Here is a 16,734-nt window from a genome sequence, read left to right as displayed (position 1 = left end):
TTTAATCAAGTTTTCTTAAAGGGATGCTTATTCCATCATCATTTTGGCTTGGGATGCAAGGAAACTTCAAGTATGCACAAGTTGGCACAAGTTTTGGTTGACCTAATTTGCAAGTATGACTCACTTTTGGTCCAAACCCCATAACTTCTTAAATTTTAAACCAATTGACAAACTTATTTAAGCCAAATGTTCCTAAGGCGTTCCTCTATAACTTTTCTTCAAGGCTCAAACATCAATTCAACCTTCAAGGACCTCAGTTTTGAAAGGGGCTAAGTTGCCACAATGGGCCAAAACCTTGTCATGACCCCCACTTGGCAGCCATGCCATTTTTAGCTCAAGTGTCCTTTTGATCTTATTCCTTTTGCACTTTTTTAATCATATGTCAAAGATAGTTTAGCCCAAGTTTGGATCAAAATGTATGAGGTAATCAAAATTTATGGTGTCATGAACTTAGGGCCTTAAGATGCCCAAAATATGCCAAGACTGCTTGACCAAATGGTTGGCCTAGAAACCTTGTCAAGACCTCAACTTTCAACACTTGCCATTTTCACCTCAGGCCTCCTTTTGAGTTGGTTCTTTTTGCATTCAATTCATGGAAATGAGATGAACAAAAGGCATAAAGAAAGTCACAAAATGCACGAGTGGATTCCATTTGGCCTAGCTTCAAACATAACACGTTGAACTTTGTTTTGCCTGATGCCTAGAATTTGCAATTACAAGTCATTTCTCATCTTGGAACTACTTGCACATGTTCAACTTATTTCTGATGCTAAAACGTGTCCAACCTAACACAAAACGACCAGGTTCCATCATCAAATCACATATTTCATGCTTCATCTCACATGAGCACCATTTTCCAAAATAACAACCCTAATTCACACGGATTTAGATTTGTTTGGCATATTTCATTTCCTATAAATAGAGGATCATTTTGTCTTGATTTATAAGCTTGAATAGCCAGAAAAACCCTGCCTCAATTGAACCCGATATTGCTCCAAAACCAGTTTATGGTTTCTTCAATCAAGCTCTTTCAACCTCAAATATTTGCCCAGAAAGCTTCATCGGCATCATTTGAAGCTAACTTCACCAGCACTTCATCTTGAAACCTATTGCACCGTGCTCCCCATTTCTGCCATTGTTGACCTTCAAAGCTTCAATTGGAAAGGTAACTACGAGTTAAATCTTTGAGCAAAGAAGTTGTCACTCTCCTCACCTTGTTCCATTGATCAAAAGTCCTCTCATACCATTAAATTATCTTTCATATTAGTCATTTTATTTTATTTTGAACACTTAGGGTTTATCGTGTTCTTGAGAACAATTCTCCCTGCTCAAAGCCAATCAATGACTTTGATGCAGGGAGACATGAACGATGATGTGTTGCGAAGCTAACTCCATGTTTGAGTGTTGCTAAAAACACGAATTCATGTTTTGCAGAAATCGAATCTAAGGTTGAAGATGAAGTTGGTTCAGCGTGCGTTTTGGTACCAAATTTCAAATTCAGCCAAATATAGATAGCCAACGTATTTTTTTTAATTCTCTTAACCGCTGGCGCCCTTTTCTATTTTATTTTATTTTCTTTTATTCCTTTTATTTCCAAATTAATTTCTCTCTCATTTTTAAATATTTTTTATCCAAATTATTTACAAAAAATCTCTAAAAAAAATTGCATCACATACATTTTTCTCATATTTTTTAAAATCATTTTTGTATTTATTAATATTTTTATTTCATTTTAATTTAATTTTCTTTTCCAATTTATTTTTCAATCATTTTAAAACCTTTTTGCATCCAACTTTTGAGATCTATCCATTGATTTGGTTATAGTTTGGGATTTTCCTTTTAATTTCCCTTTTTAATCAAGTTTAAATCATTTTATTTCATTTTAATTTGTTTTTTAATTCAAATTTTGACTTTGTTTGACTTTGATTACTTGATTGATCAAGTCTTCAACATTTCAAATCATTCATTGATGGTCCATTTGTTGATTCAATCTTCTCTAATTCAATATGTTGATAGATGGTCATTTGACCATATTTGAACACTTTGAGTTAGTGATAGATCATCTTTTCCTTATTTTTCCTATTTTAGTACAGAAAAATAGAAAACTCTCTCTAAACCCACAACTACCCAAATCCCCAATACACCCAAAAAACTACATTTTTATTATCATGTAGAAAACCAAAACTAACTATCTCTATTTATATTAATACTCAAATTATATTTTCTTCCTACTACCCGATGTAAGACTCAAATGAGTATATTATCTGATCCAACCCCTTCCTTATACTTTTCATATTGTTTTGTTGCAGATAATTGTTGCTGGTAGCTTAAATTCTCTTTACAACCATGCTCGGTTATGTACTCACGGAACAAGACTGAACCATATAGAACTTAGGGTTTACGTGGTTTTTGGTTTGATTTCATGTTATTATTGTGGTTGTTGTTTATTATTGTTGAATTTGTGACTTAGGTTTAGATTTATGCTGTTAGGTTTCGTAAAAGGGAGGGTCTGATCCGACCGTTTGAGTAGAGCTTTGAGAACTTTAGATCTGGTTTTGAATAAAGGAGGAGATTTAGAGGGGGGTCATGTTAGGATTTTTGTGTTTGGTCATGGTTGACCGTCGGAGAGGACAATGGCGCCGCCTCCGACCGCTACATCCCTTCAGCGTAGCTGATCGGAGAAGATGGAAGAAAATAGAGAGGGATTCAGAGAGAGTAACGTTGAGAATGATTTGCGTTTTGAGTCTTTTTCATTCTATGGTTCTTTGCTTCACATGATCAACCATCTATGACAAGTGGCCTTCTATGAGTCACTTGTCTGCCATGCAATGACCCACTTGTCTCATTCCCTTGCCAGAACATGTCTGCTGAAACGCACCCCCTGTCTTGTTTGATGTTGGGCAAAGCGCAAGGCACAATTCCCACTATGTGGCTTCTTTTGTTCAACAACCCCTTTAATCCTGTGCACTCGCCCTCCTGGGCGTCTGTTTGGGCTGCGCCCTTCTTGGGCCTGACATGCTCATTTTTTATAGACCATTTTCCTAGTCACACCCCCTTCTTTTCATTTAACCTTTTATTTTCATTTAGTTTTTTTACTTCTCTTCTTTTATTATTATTATGTTTATGTTAATTAACTAATCGAAGTTTTATCTTAATTAAGTCTCTAAGTTAGTTTTTTTAAATTAAGTTAATTAAATAATGAAATTAATTTTTTATTAATTAATTAATTTAATTTAAATTAATAAACCTAAATATTTAATTTAAATACAATTTAATTAACTAATGCACACTTTTTGCTTAATTACCGGATTATCACCTTCATATACTCATTCATTTTACCTTTTATTAAAAAAAATTTTTGCAATCTCGTCAATAACCCTAATAAAAACCTTTTTGCAACCTTTTATTTTTCTTTTGCACTTTTATTCACTCGAAGAAAACAATTAAACATTCAAATCGTAAGTTTAATTAAAAGGTTCCCGTTTAGTACAACGGATGTGATGGAGATTTAATCCCCCTTGCGTAATCGACCCCCGAACCAAAATTTGATTGCGATGATCATCTTCTTTCTTTTTGAATGATTTTATCGATATTTTCCTTTTCTCTTTTAGAATAAATAAAATTTGATGATAAAATGATAAAAAATATTTTTTTGAAGAGAGAAATAAATTCCAAAACATTATAAAAACGTTGATGACGCTGTAAATTATTTAATTATTTAATTATCTAATAAAGTATTGAATTATTTAACTTTTTTTAACGGGGTTAATTAATTAACTTGTTAACAAAGAAATTCGTTTAAGACTGATATATAAAGCGATCTTATTGTTCCTGCGATCTATTGTGGACTGTTGAAGCTTGAAACTGAAAGAGAAGTGAAGATCGAAAAACACAAAAATGGAGGAAGCATCTAAAACCATTGCACACCAAATCGGAGGTATCCAAAACGACGTGCTTCGATTCGGACTCCCCGGAGTCAAAAGCGACATTGTTGGCTCTCACCCTCTCGAATCATCTCTCCAATCTGTAATCCCATTCTCTCTTTCTTCTTTTCAATTTCATGTTTTGATACTTCTCCATTTACCTTTTTTGTTGGATCTAGTCTTTTCTATTTCAACAGCTCTATCTAATTTCTGCTGCTCCTAATTCCCGTATTTAATTAGGGTTTCGAAATTTTTTGATCAAAGAAACCCTAAAAGTGTTCTATCTAATTGAACCTAATCTTCTTTTGTTTCTGTCTGTGCAAGTTTGGTTTTTGAAGTGTTATATTTGTTCCTTTTTCACGTGGGTGTTATTGTTAGGTAAGGGGAGTGGAAGAAGCTATGAAGAGGCAATGCAAAGTGAATCTGTATGGAGCTGCTTTTCCACTGAAGGAGGAGCTTGATAGGCAAATACTTTCTCGGTATGACTATTTCAAATTTTATTCATCTGATTTTCAAGTTTAGGTAGCTTTATAAAATGATTCAAAATATTTTGGTGTAACATCAGATGGAACATTTTTGTATAAGTAGTGAGTGTTTTAATGTGTATGGTAGGAATTTCAGTCACAGTTTATGTATTGGACAAGATAGGAAAAACAATGGTGTACTAAAAATGTGTTGGCATGTGAATGTGAAAACAAGTATTGATAATGATATGTGAATGTGAGTTACTAACAATGGCTCTTGGTCTGGTGTTTTTATCTTTGGTCTAGATCTGGTGTTCTTTTGCTGTAGAATTTTTTTGTTTAAATATCTTTATTGAAAAAGGGGAGTGATTTGAATTTGATGTAATATGATTGTTCCCTGTAGGTTCCAGAGGCCTCCTGGGGTAATTCCTTCTTCAATGCTGGGTTTGGAGACTGTTACAGGAAGTCTTGATCACTTTGGTTTCGAGGATTTTCTAAATGGTGATATGACTTGCTTTTCTTTTTTCTTTTGGCAATTGTTATTACTCTATTTTCTTTAGCTGAATTATGTTTTTTTTAAATGACTATTGTTAATAGTTAGTTGTTATTTTTCTTAGAGGAGGAGTTGAACATGTGATCTCCTTATCACTTTAATCCCTATGTTCTTCTCCCAAACCGCCTCATGACTCCCTTTAGCCGAACTATGTATGGAAAGCTACATGTTGTCAGTACTCAGTACGACCAGTCATTGTTTCTCTCTCTATGTATGGAGCTACATGTAGTCAGTACTCCGTACCGCCAGTCATTGTTTCTCTCCGAAACATTTAGGCTTTGTTTGGGAGTTTGGAGGGGAAGGAGGGGAGAGCTTTGAAAAGAGGGAAGGATTGTGTGAAAAGAATAGAGGTATTTAGGCGGAGAGGGTTTTAGGAAATTTAGTTTTATTCATAAAAAAATCCCCCTAATTTGGGGGAACTAAGAATTTGTAATGGAGGAGGGTTTTGATAAATTGTTCAAATATAATCAACGTTGTTACAGTATTCTGAAAATCAAAAATACTTTAATGATAAACATATTTTTTTATCATTCTATACAAAATCATTCTTTCATAAAATGTTAGATTTCTCTATATTTTTTTAAAAGTTTGTTTTCGAAAGTTCTCCCTTCCCCTGCCATTCTAACTCGCAAGCAGAGCCTTAGTTTCTCTACTTACGCAGTACTTCCTGCGTGATATATTAAATTTATGAATAATGCTACCATGACACTATTTAACACACACTTTCCAACCAACTGTTATATTGGTTAAATGTGTCCTACCAAATTATACGTGACCCACATGATTGGGTGGGACACGTGTGAATTTAAACCAATATTAGAGTGTGTTGAAACATGTGTGTTAGAGGTGTGTTGCTCGCACTCCTTTAAAATTATACTTCATTACCAACATGAAACCGGTAATGTAAGTTATTATGCTTCATTCACTAAATGAAATAGTATAGTTTTGATTCATTAACATCTGACAGGAACTCTATTATTAGCAGGCCCTGCATGATATACTTGGATTTCATATGTTATGAATTGTTCTTTTGATTGGTTTAACTTTTTAAGTCTTTTAGACCTTTTCTTATGCATAACTAAACTTTGGAAAGAACTTATGCTCTACACCTTATAACATTGCGTTCATGTTGTTTAAAATTAGATTATATTTGTAAGAATAAGGTGTTTTTAGGTATATACAATTAAGTTCTTTTTTATTATTTTTGGTACGAAGTTATTTTTTGTTTTGAGATGATTGTAGTTATTTAGATTAATATTCACGAACTTTGTTGTGAATCTTATGATTAAGATGAGGTACTTGCAATTTTGCTCCATTTGTTTTGTGATGATTATAAAAGTTGGAAGGACTTATACGACACTAATTATGGTTCCATAATCTAACAGTAATTTATATGAATATTTTCATAGCTTATTTAGAACATATTGTGAATGTGCATTGCTATTGAAAATTTGCACTGTGTTACAAAGCATTATAAGGTATATGTATAGTTTTTAAGCATGTAATATTGCATGATGCACACCGAAAAATAGTTACAAACACCCCTCCCAAGTGGATTGGCGGCATTTCCAATACTCGTTTCTCCCTCAACTCGAGTCTCTCTGTCACCCACTTAGTTTGCTGTAACTCGATCATCTCGACTCAGCTCGACTGAGTCTTTGAACTTGATGGATTCATCTCGAGATGTCGTCAAGTCCGTTAATCGTATTGTAGTCAAGGTTGGAACAGCTGTTGTTAGTCAATGAAAACAATGCTGTTAGTACTAGTGTAAGGCACCATATAAGGATTCTTCTGGTATTTTTTTGGGACAGTTTGGCTGGTTTATTAGCACTTGAACTTAAGGCTGGTCTTGTTTTATTAAGTGATGTTGAAAGCCTTTATAGTGGTCCCTCGAAGTGACCCAAACTCAATTAATCTTAATTATATAAAAGAGAAACATCAAAGAGAAATTACTTTTGGAGACAAATCAAGATTGCTGCTGCTTATGCTGGCATCCTTGTTATTATAAAACAGCAGTGAGCTATGACTCTCGCTGCATCACTGAATTTTAGAGAATTTAATTTGTTTTAAGCATTATCATACCCTTAGACTGAAATTCTACTAAATAATTGAGTTACTTCCAATCCAAAAAAAGCTACTGGATTGGCTATGTTGTGAATTTTGGATCCATGATAAATAGTTAAAGATTGCGCCATTATCTGATGCATATTACTTTTGGTTCATTGGCATATGGCACTTTGTTAGTACTTCTCTATGCACCTTTCTCAATATTTTTAATGTTGCATGCAGACCCTCGTGAATCCGAGATTTTCCGGCCATTGGATATGCATCATGGAATGGAAGTCCGCCTTGGACTATCTAAAGGACCGGTCTACCCAAGTCTTATATGATTAAGTTTTACTGTTATTTCTGTACTAAGAAACCAGTATTTCTGTTGAGATCATTAGAAGTAACGGGTTCGCGAAACTTGCACATTTACTTGTAGACTTGTGTTTGCTTATGTTTTGGATGCTATAAATGTTCTTGGCCATATAAACTTAATTATGCATTTTAGGCATTTGAGTTGATCCTATTGCGTCTAGCATGTCTCCAACTTTTGTGATTGGAGAATTCATGAAATTTTTCATTCCTATGATGTGAGAAGTGCTAGTCATTTTTGAGATGATAAAATCGAAATCTTTTAGTGATTTTCATACTTTATATGGCTGACGTGTGAAATAGCAGAAACATGATCAAACCTGCCAAAATTTCTAGAGCTTTCATGAGTATACACTCTATATAACAGTGAATATAGTAAATATTGATTTGGTAATGAGAATTTCTTAATGTAACTTATAGATTACCAACACACCGAGAAAATCTGGATTACTAGTTCACTGAAAATCCGATAACATCTTTAAATAAATTTTGGAGATGTATCTCATATTCTATAATAGATCAAATATATGTGTAAGAAAATCATATCACTATTTTTTGTAAAAAAGAAGTTTGAAAATATATTTTGGAATTTGGAAATACATTTTTGTAATTTTTTGAGCCAGGTAAGTTTTTTAAGGCTCATAAATTCAACACAAAAAAGTTGATGTTGCAAGAAATTACGGAATGCATAATCAATGGTCAAAAGTTACGTATCAATTTTTCTTTTATTTCTTTCATAGATGACAAATAAATGAGTAAATACACATACGGTAAACACCAAGACACATACAGTAAACACAAGACATTTTATGGAGACATATCTCCAAATATTATTTTTATGTAAAATTGATGTGTCTTATCTACAATATTTTTATTGATGTGATTTTAGATTCGTTCAGAGATAAATTTTGAAAAATATGTTCAAATTTTTATATGATATTTTTCCATCCTATAGGTTACGTTTAGAAATCCCCTTTCTTAATTGATTTAATTGGATATGTTCAAATACCATTTTTTTGGATTGAGACGTGTCATTTATATTATTATTATTATTAGTAGTAGGGGTGATAATACGAGTTCGGTTTGTTGGACATGTCCGTTTTGCCCGCACTTTAATGCAGAGCGGATCAAGAGTTTAAGCCTTCACATTTTACCTTCTAATGTGTTCGCTCCATCTTGTTCTATTTTTTTTTTGCAGACACTAACATTATTATAATTTTATGTATTTTTAAATTTAAAATGTGCAATGTTTGTGGGTCCATCCCGTCCGCACTTTAGTGCAGAGCGGAATAAGATTTTAGGTCTGCACCTTCAATCATGTTTGCTTTATCCCGTCTTATTTTTTACGGACTTTTATGAGACGAATTTAAACAACGAGTATTCCTGTTTGCCACTTCTAATTATTAGATAATAATAGTGAGAACTTGAATTTAAGAAAAAGTGATTTTTATTAATGATGAAATAAAAATTGTGTTATATGTCACTCTATTATATACTCTTATTATAACTAAATCTAATTATCTAGTTACTATAAACATGTATGTAATTAAACTATCTTACTATTTGCAATTGATGTTTCTTCTCAAATTGGAGAGGGGTGAATTATAGATTTAATTTGGACAAAATAGTATTAAAAAATAGGGAAACATAGTATTAAAAAATAGGGAAATATAAGGGTTTGGTAAAAATATTAGCAGAATATTATTGTGGATAGCAAGGTTATTGGATCAAAATTTTTTGGGATCTTGTCTTTGTTAGCAGTTTAACTGAACATCTATGTAAAGAGTTTTTAAATAGCTTTGTTTAAAGCGACTTTGATTGTCTTGTGATTGACTTGCATTATAAACAATCAAGCCCTTAGCGATATCATGTAATATTTTACTTGGTTTAATTCATTGAGACGATTCCAAGCTCTTTAGTGTTGTGTTTTGCTTATGTGTTTCTTAAAATCTCTGATTTCGTTTACGGGACCTAAAATGTTTTTGAAATTGTCTTTTAGGGGATAGGTCTATTCAACCCTCCTCATTCTAGACCTCTTTGTATTCATATTCTCGCCCAACAAACATCTCATACACACAATCAAATATTTTACTTCAAAAAAAACTCTATTTTTTCACATCAAAAGGAGGAAAAGAAGCTGGAATTAAGATTATGTACATGTATTCCTTCCTCATTACTTTCATTAATAAGGTTTTGAGATGAAAAAATGAACTTTACGTACGGAAATACATTTTTGGATTCTAGTTAAATGCCATATGGAAGTGTATTTTTGGATAAGTTTATAGTTCAATTTGCATAGTTTTGTGTGTGAATATTTTATGTTATTATTTTTATTAGATATGATGCACCCTGATATTGTCCTCAAATCTATTGTGTCTACGTATGCCAAACACGTTGATGTTAAAGTAGATGTTGGCAACCAATTTACAAACAAATAGGAATTTGTTGCTCGTGATCATATGTTGCAATAGATCTGCGCAGAGGCTGCCAAATTGGGATTTGGCGTTGTAATTGGAAGGTCAGATAATAGTTCATATATAAGACTTGTATTTTTTAGACTGAGATACGAAAAAAATGGCAAGCACACAACTTCTATCCAGAAGTTGAAACGAGATTACTTAGGTTCGAGGAAATGTGAGTGTCATTTTAAATTACGTGAGTATCTTTTGGAAAATAATAAGTGGATATTTAATGTGATTTTTGGTACATATAATCATGACATGTATCACAAGTTAATCGATTATCCCATTGCATGTCGCCTTATGCCTGAAGAGAAGGTAATCATTTTTGACATGACACTGAACATCGTGCAGCCCAAAAACATATTCGCAACTTTTTAATGTAAAATATCTGAGAATATCTCAAATAACAAGCAAGTATATAATGTTCGTATCCGAAACAATAAAGCGATAAAAATGGATAAACAGAAATGCAACAATTGTTGAAACATCTGGATGGTAACAATTATGTATTTAGGTACCAAGTGTTCGAGGATGGAGAAATCGTTTAAGATATATTTTGGACTCATCCTAATTCTATAAAGTTTTTCAACATATTTTCCATTGTACTCATTATTGATTCAACGTATAACACCAATAAGTACAAGTTTCCACTATTGAAAATTGTTGGTGTTACTTACGGAAGATTTATTCAGTTGGGTTTGCACTTTTGGAAAGCGAAAAAGAGGAAAATGGTAGTTAGGATTTAGAAATGTGTTGGGAAATATTGAAGGACAAATAAAACACGTTGAAGGTCATTATTACCTATTGCGATACCGCATTGATGAATTCAGTTGCAAAGATGTTTCCTACTTCATACACATTACTTTGTAGTTATCACATCACAAAGAATGTGAAAAATATATTTAATTCAGCGGTAGGAACTAGACAAATAAAAGGTGAAGATGGAAAAATGGTCAAAGCTAGCGTGATACTATAAATAATAATAGACATCTGGAATGTTATAATAAATTCTTCTATCGAAGAGTTATATGCCAATTTTGTTATAATTTTCAGAAAGGTGTGTGAGAAATATCTAGATTTCTTGAAGTATGTTGAAAGTATAATTCTAGACCATGTGAAGGAGAATATTATTTATGCTTGGACTGAGCAGGTTAAACACTTTAGAAATACAACTTAGTAGAATTTTCCTGTGCTACAATGAAGAATTGGTTTGAAAATAGTAAAAGTGATTTGTGTAGAGATTGGGACTCTATGAACCAAATGATCCAAAATCAGCATAATGAGATACATACATCATTTGATCGTAACATTACATTATTGGAACACATATTCAAAGACAACAATTTTATTTCATAGTTGGTCGGCAACAAATCTCGAGTAGGATTGAATTTTTTTCACGAAGCCAAACGAGCTGAAAAAGTAGGTTCTGATAACTCAAAGTGTGGTTGTGCACTTATGAAGACGTATGGTTATCCCATGTGCTTGTTTAATTTCAAAGAAGGTGAAGCTTGATATCCCAATAAGAATAGATGAGATTTGCACGCACTGGAAAAGGCTCAAGTCTAATGATGATGGTGTGATGAAGGGCAGTAAATCGAATATCTCTATCTTGACCGAACGAGAAGTGATAAAGAGAGATTTTTGAAAGCCCATGACAACATGAAACCCCACATAAAAGAAAAATGAGGAAGATTGCTTATCTAGAAAACACATATTTGAAACCACTGTCTCAACTAGTAAAAACCAAAGGTGCTCCTAAGAAGGTCAAACCAACATCAAGTGACAACTCAAGATGTAGTCTCATTCCTATTTTGAACATGTTGGTGCATATTTTCCTTATTCTACAACTTCAAAATCTAAAAAAATAGATGCTCGGATTAGCAAACCAACTTCTACACCACCTTTACCAAAAACCCAATACATCAGAGAGATGTCAATTTTTATGCACAAATACATTGAACGGGTTGTTAATGTTGAGGGTGACGGTAACTATGATTATCGAGTTGTTTCTGATTTGCTCAGTAAAGGAGAGAAGAATCATACATTTGTAAGCCAACAACTTATCAAAGAGTTGAAGGCATATAAAGAATCATACATATCAACATATGGGAAAAGTTAATGCAATTCATGAATCTCTTATTTCTTGTGTTAGTGGTCAGACACCGGAGAAAAAATGGATGTGCTTCTCTGAAATGAGTCAATCTTATAGTAAGTGCATATAATATCTGAAAAGATACGATTTCTTGGAAACACTTTTCCTTCGGAGTGCCTCACCTCAAAATCTAACTGATTGAATTATGTTTATTGGGTGACTTTCTAAGTCACTGCATTTTGCTCAAGTTTATTTGAAACATGGATGCCATATCCCAATGATATCACCGAAGTGGACAACTCATTCAATAAAGGAAGTTGAAATTTGGCCAAATAATTTTTTGGATAGGATGCAAGAATTCACTAAGTTGAACGAGATTGAAAGAGAGTTAAATAAACAAAAGTCAAACGCGGAATCACCCATAGATATAGATTTAGGTAATGAGACATGTTTTGATAGATTTTAGTTTTTCTCCCAAAACGTATTTGTATGGTTATACATGTTTTGTATGTAATGTTGGATTAGTATTAACGATGTGAACTGTATACATTTTCATACATTTTAATGTATATTTTACTTTTACAAAATTTTCACTATTTTTGTGTTTCATAACAGGTTCTGTTTCTATAAACAAGTTTTGTGTTAATAATTTGGGATGAATTCGGAAATACATTTTCGGGCTCACCTCATATTATTAAAAAAATGATATCAGTGGTTTATTTAGAAATACAGTTCCAAACTCACCCTACTTTCACTAAACGAAGCAGGGTGTATCCAAAATTATATCTCCGCAATATTCCTTGAGACAAGATTGAGTTTTTAAGATGCATATTGATCTAAAACTTGTATAATTATGAATATCACTAAACTTGTTAGCACAAACACACATAGAACATACAAAATGTCTTAATACGAGAAGCCCCTTTTCAATTTAAATTCTCAAAGATCATATGTCTTGTCGATCTAAAATCAATACTAGAGAATTTGTACTGAGACAATCGAAGAGGGTTGAAGCTCTATTATCGTTCATCCTCAATTAACAACGATGAGAATATGTGAAGATGTGAATATTTCACTATTACGTAACAAAAGGTATGGTCCAACTAGATGTGAAGATTGCGAGATCAACCGAAGATATCCTAAATATGTCATGACATATATAAAAAACGAAACATTACATAGATAATCGTTAATGTAAATCGAACAATACATTTCATCATTTCTGGTTGAGTAGTTTTCGAAAATACACTTCTGAATTTTATAAGGTGATGCATTTTCGTATGATTTTTTGTCATAAATTAGGATTTGACTCACTTACGAATGAATTGTGTGTGAAATGAGATGCATCTGAAAGTATATTTTTGAATTTCATGGATATTTTTTACTTTTCACTAGGTGTGGTAGTAACCTTTTGGATGGAAAGAGCAATTCCATATACAAATATATGCAATCATAATCCATCATTAAAGTTCTGCTGATACAATTGGGCTGAAGCTCAAGTCAAAGTTACATAATCATATGAATAGATTTTGTGTTTTTTAATTTATAATTATTTGATCTCTTTAGAAAGTTGACATATAATTGAAAAAAAACTTTTAAAAATAAATAATTTAATTTTAATTTAATTTGAACTATTTACATTTTTAATTTTTTTATATTTGAAATATAAAATTTATATTATTATTAAAATAAAAATAATTATAAATAACTTGGAGTTTCACTTCTTGAAATAATGAAAAGGAGGGATTAAAATATTAATTTTTAAAATGAGAGATCAAAACTTATAAAAATAAAAAGAGAGAACAAAAATACATTTAAATTTATTTTGTTTTTGTTTAAATTTTGTTCATTTATCACTATTAATAACTTATTTATATCAATACGTTATAAAAAATACAAAATTAATGTTGTCGTCATTGATGGAATTAGGAGGGACGAATCGGACCCGACTCGTCGTGCATGTTTGTTTGTCCGCATTTGTTTTGGTCGAGTCAAGATTTTAAGTTTGCACTTTTTAATATATTTGTCCCGTATTCACCTCATTCTTTTTAGACTTTTAGAGACGCTATCATTAACATGTATTTGTGTAGCTTATAGACTTTAGGGGGTAAAGTCCGTCAACCCACTTTGTCTCACCCTTATTTTTTTTGGAATAGTCTGTTAATCTACACCCACATCTTTTATTATGTCTAACTCAGTTCCATCTTATTTTATTACGGGCTTTTACATTCATTCACACACATATATTCATTCACATATATATATATATATATATATATATATATATATATATATATATATATATATATATATATATATATATATCACTCATTCTTTATTTTTAGATTTAATTAGTCAGGAGGTCCCTTAACTTAATTTTAAATTTCACATTAGTCACTTATCTAATAAACGTTATATTTTAGTCACTTAAAAACTATTTTATTAGTCAAATTAGTTATTTCTGTTAGATGTTTAGAAAAAAAATGTTAAGTTATGATGATGTGGCAGGGCAACATGGTAAAAGTAAAAATAATGAGTCAACAATTTAGTTAACAGACTAAATTGAAACCTTATAGTTAGTTCAGGAACCAAACCGGACAATAATCAAACTGTGATTAAAGTGATCAAACCAGAATATTGTTATATTATTTGATTCAAACCAATGACATTAAATATGTTCTCAATAACATAAAATGTACACTGACACAACTACAAAATATGTAAATAAACACTATTATAAAATATGTTCGCAAAAGATAACCATCATTTCTCCACCCTCAGTATTTCTTTTCTTCGTAGCAGTCTCTTTTGTAGTTGTTAACTCATACCATTTCTAGACAATGTACATTTATTTATCTGATTAGTTTAGAATCAAATTGTTGACCTTATAAATTCGTTCTCAATTTCATATTTCATTACTACTAAAGAACACTACAATAATACTTTTCAACTGTTATGCAAAGTTACAAAAAACTCTTTCACTTATGTGAACTAATTGCAGCTCTATCATATGCACTGAGCAAAAAAACCAATACATACATGTATATTTACTTGTAAGAACCGACCTTCTACATGAATGAATGAAACTTCATTTAAATGAGCTCTACCAGTTGCATGTGTCGTGTCAAGTCCACCTACACAAATTTACCTAAACAAAACCATCTCATAAGCAATCCCTTTAAATTTTCTCATATTATATACTTGTCTCCCTCTCTCCCAAATCAATTTTTAATAATAAAAAATTAGAGAATTTATTAATGCACCTTATATACTACTTAGACACCGTACAAAAATACTAAAATATCTTTTAGTTTTCAGATATGCATCTCCGAACGCACCTCATACACATACAACTTATTCATTTTTAAGACGCATTCCAGTCCTATAACTTAATTTATTCTGAAAATATATTTCCGAAATATTTTCGAAAATAACTCACATAAACTTGAAAAACAAATAGAGATTTGTCTCCCTCTAACTATCTCGTCCTTTTCAGCCTTATTGTTCCTTTCACACAAAATTAAAAATTGCTTTATTCTTTTTCATCTTTAAAAGCATTGCAATTTCAAAAGTCAACCATTCTACACACTCAAACTGAAATGAAAACGAACAAACTGAAATGAAAACGAACAAATAGACCCAAATTAAAAAGCACGAAACACAAAAATGGCAAAACATTCATGCTGATCAACCTAGCTGACACTAATAGCAAGTTTGGTGAAATCCAAAATTGGAGATCTAGCACGAAATAAATATATCAGAGTCATACAAATCTTATAATATAAAATTGATATTCAAGAAGATTGCATAAGTAATTTTTCAAATTTACGTGAGTTTCGAAAATACATTTTCAGAGACATTTCGAAAATGTATTTTTCGGAATAATTTAAGCCATAAAAATAAGGTATGTCAAAAAAACGGAGGAGTTATGTTACATATCTTTGGAATCTGATCGATATTTTCGAATTTTCACATGATACCTAAGTAACATAGATGTTGCATTAAGAAATTCTTAAAAATTAACCAATTCTTTTATCCACTTGCCCAAATACACTTATTTTCCACAATCCCTGTATCACAGACACAACCAAAACAATATTCAAATTCAAAATTTCATTTTTGTATATGTTGAATACTTATAAAATACAGGAAAAAAATAATACACTAATTTTCATCGACCTATTTTTATGTAAAAAAAAATAACATCTCTATATTGTGAATTTCTACACATTGATCATCGACGACTCTTCTTAATGAGTTGCGACACTTCAATTGATTTTCCACCATTATTGGTTTTCGATTAAAAAAATTTCACACAAAAGGATTGCGTAAATCGATTGGACATGTTTCCCTAAACCACCTTAATAGATGAAGGTGAAGGTTGGTTGGGAGAGATAAAGGTGTGAGCTTGAAATGCTTAAACAAAAGAGTTCAAAAAGGAGAAAAGAGAGGATATAGAAAAACAAAGTTAGAGTTCGATGCAAAACTTAACGTTTTTCTTTAAAATTTAACAATATGACCTGCTTTGGTAACAAACTAAATAATTAAAGGACCAAAAGATATATTAAATCTTATTTTTATAAATAAAAGTGATATCTTGGAAATATAAAGATCAATTATACGTTAAATAAAATTAATAATTAAAAATAATTGTATTATTCAAATCCAACTTGCCATTTTACAAATTTATTAATTATTTTACACAAAAGATATCTCTTAAAAATTAAATATAAATATATTATATTGAAAATTATGTATTTAATTTTTTTTAAATATAAAACTTCTATTTTTAAAACATATCCTTATTCAATAAATCAATATG

General features: G+C 31.4%; 1 protein-coding gene across 1 annotated transcript; it reads left to right on the top strand.

Annotated features, from left to right (window-relative positions):
• The first annotated feature begins 3,761 nt into the window (after positions 1-3,761).
• LOC127100744 (cyclin-B1-2) lies at positions 3,762-7,507 on the top strand. Its single transcript, XM_051038015.1, has 4 exons — positions 3,762-4,026; positions 4,302-4,402; positions 4,791-4,888; positions 7,230-7,507. The coding sequence occupies exons 1-4, from the start codon at positions 3,898-3,900 to the stop codon at positions 7,328-7,330; spliced, it is 429 nt and encodes a 142-aa protein (XP_050893972.1). The 5' UTR covers positions 3,762-3,897; the 3' UTR covers positions 7,331-7,507.
• Positions 7,508-16,734: the final 9,227 nt, after the last annotated feature.

This window comes from Lathyrus oleraceus, chromosome 7, assembly GCF_024323335.1.
Source record: "Lathyrus oleraceus cultivar Zhongwan6 chromosome 7, CAAS_Psat_ZW6_1.0, whole genome shotgun sequence".
NCBI lineage: Eukaryota > Viridiplantae > Streptophyta > Magnoliopsida > Fabales > Fabaceae > Lathyrus > Lathyrus oleraceus.
This window is presented reverse-complemented; position numbering and strand designations above follow the sequence as displayed.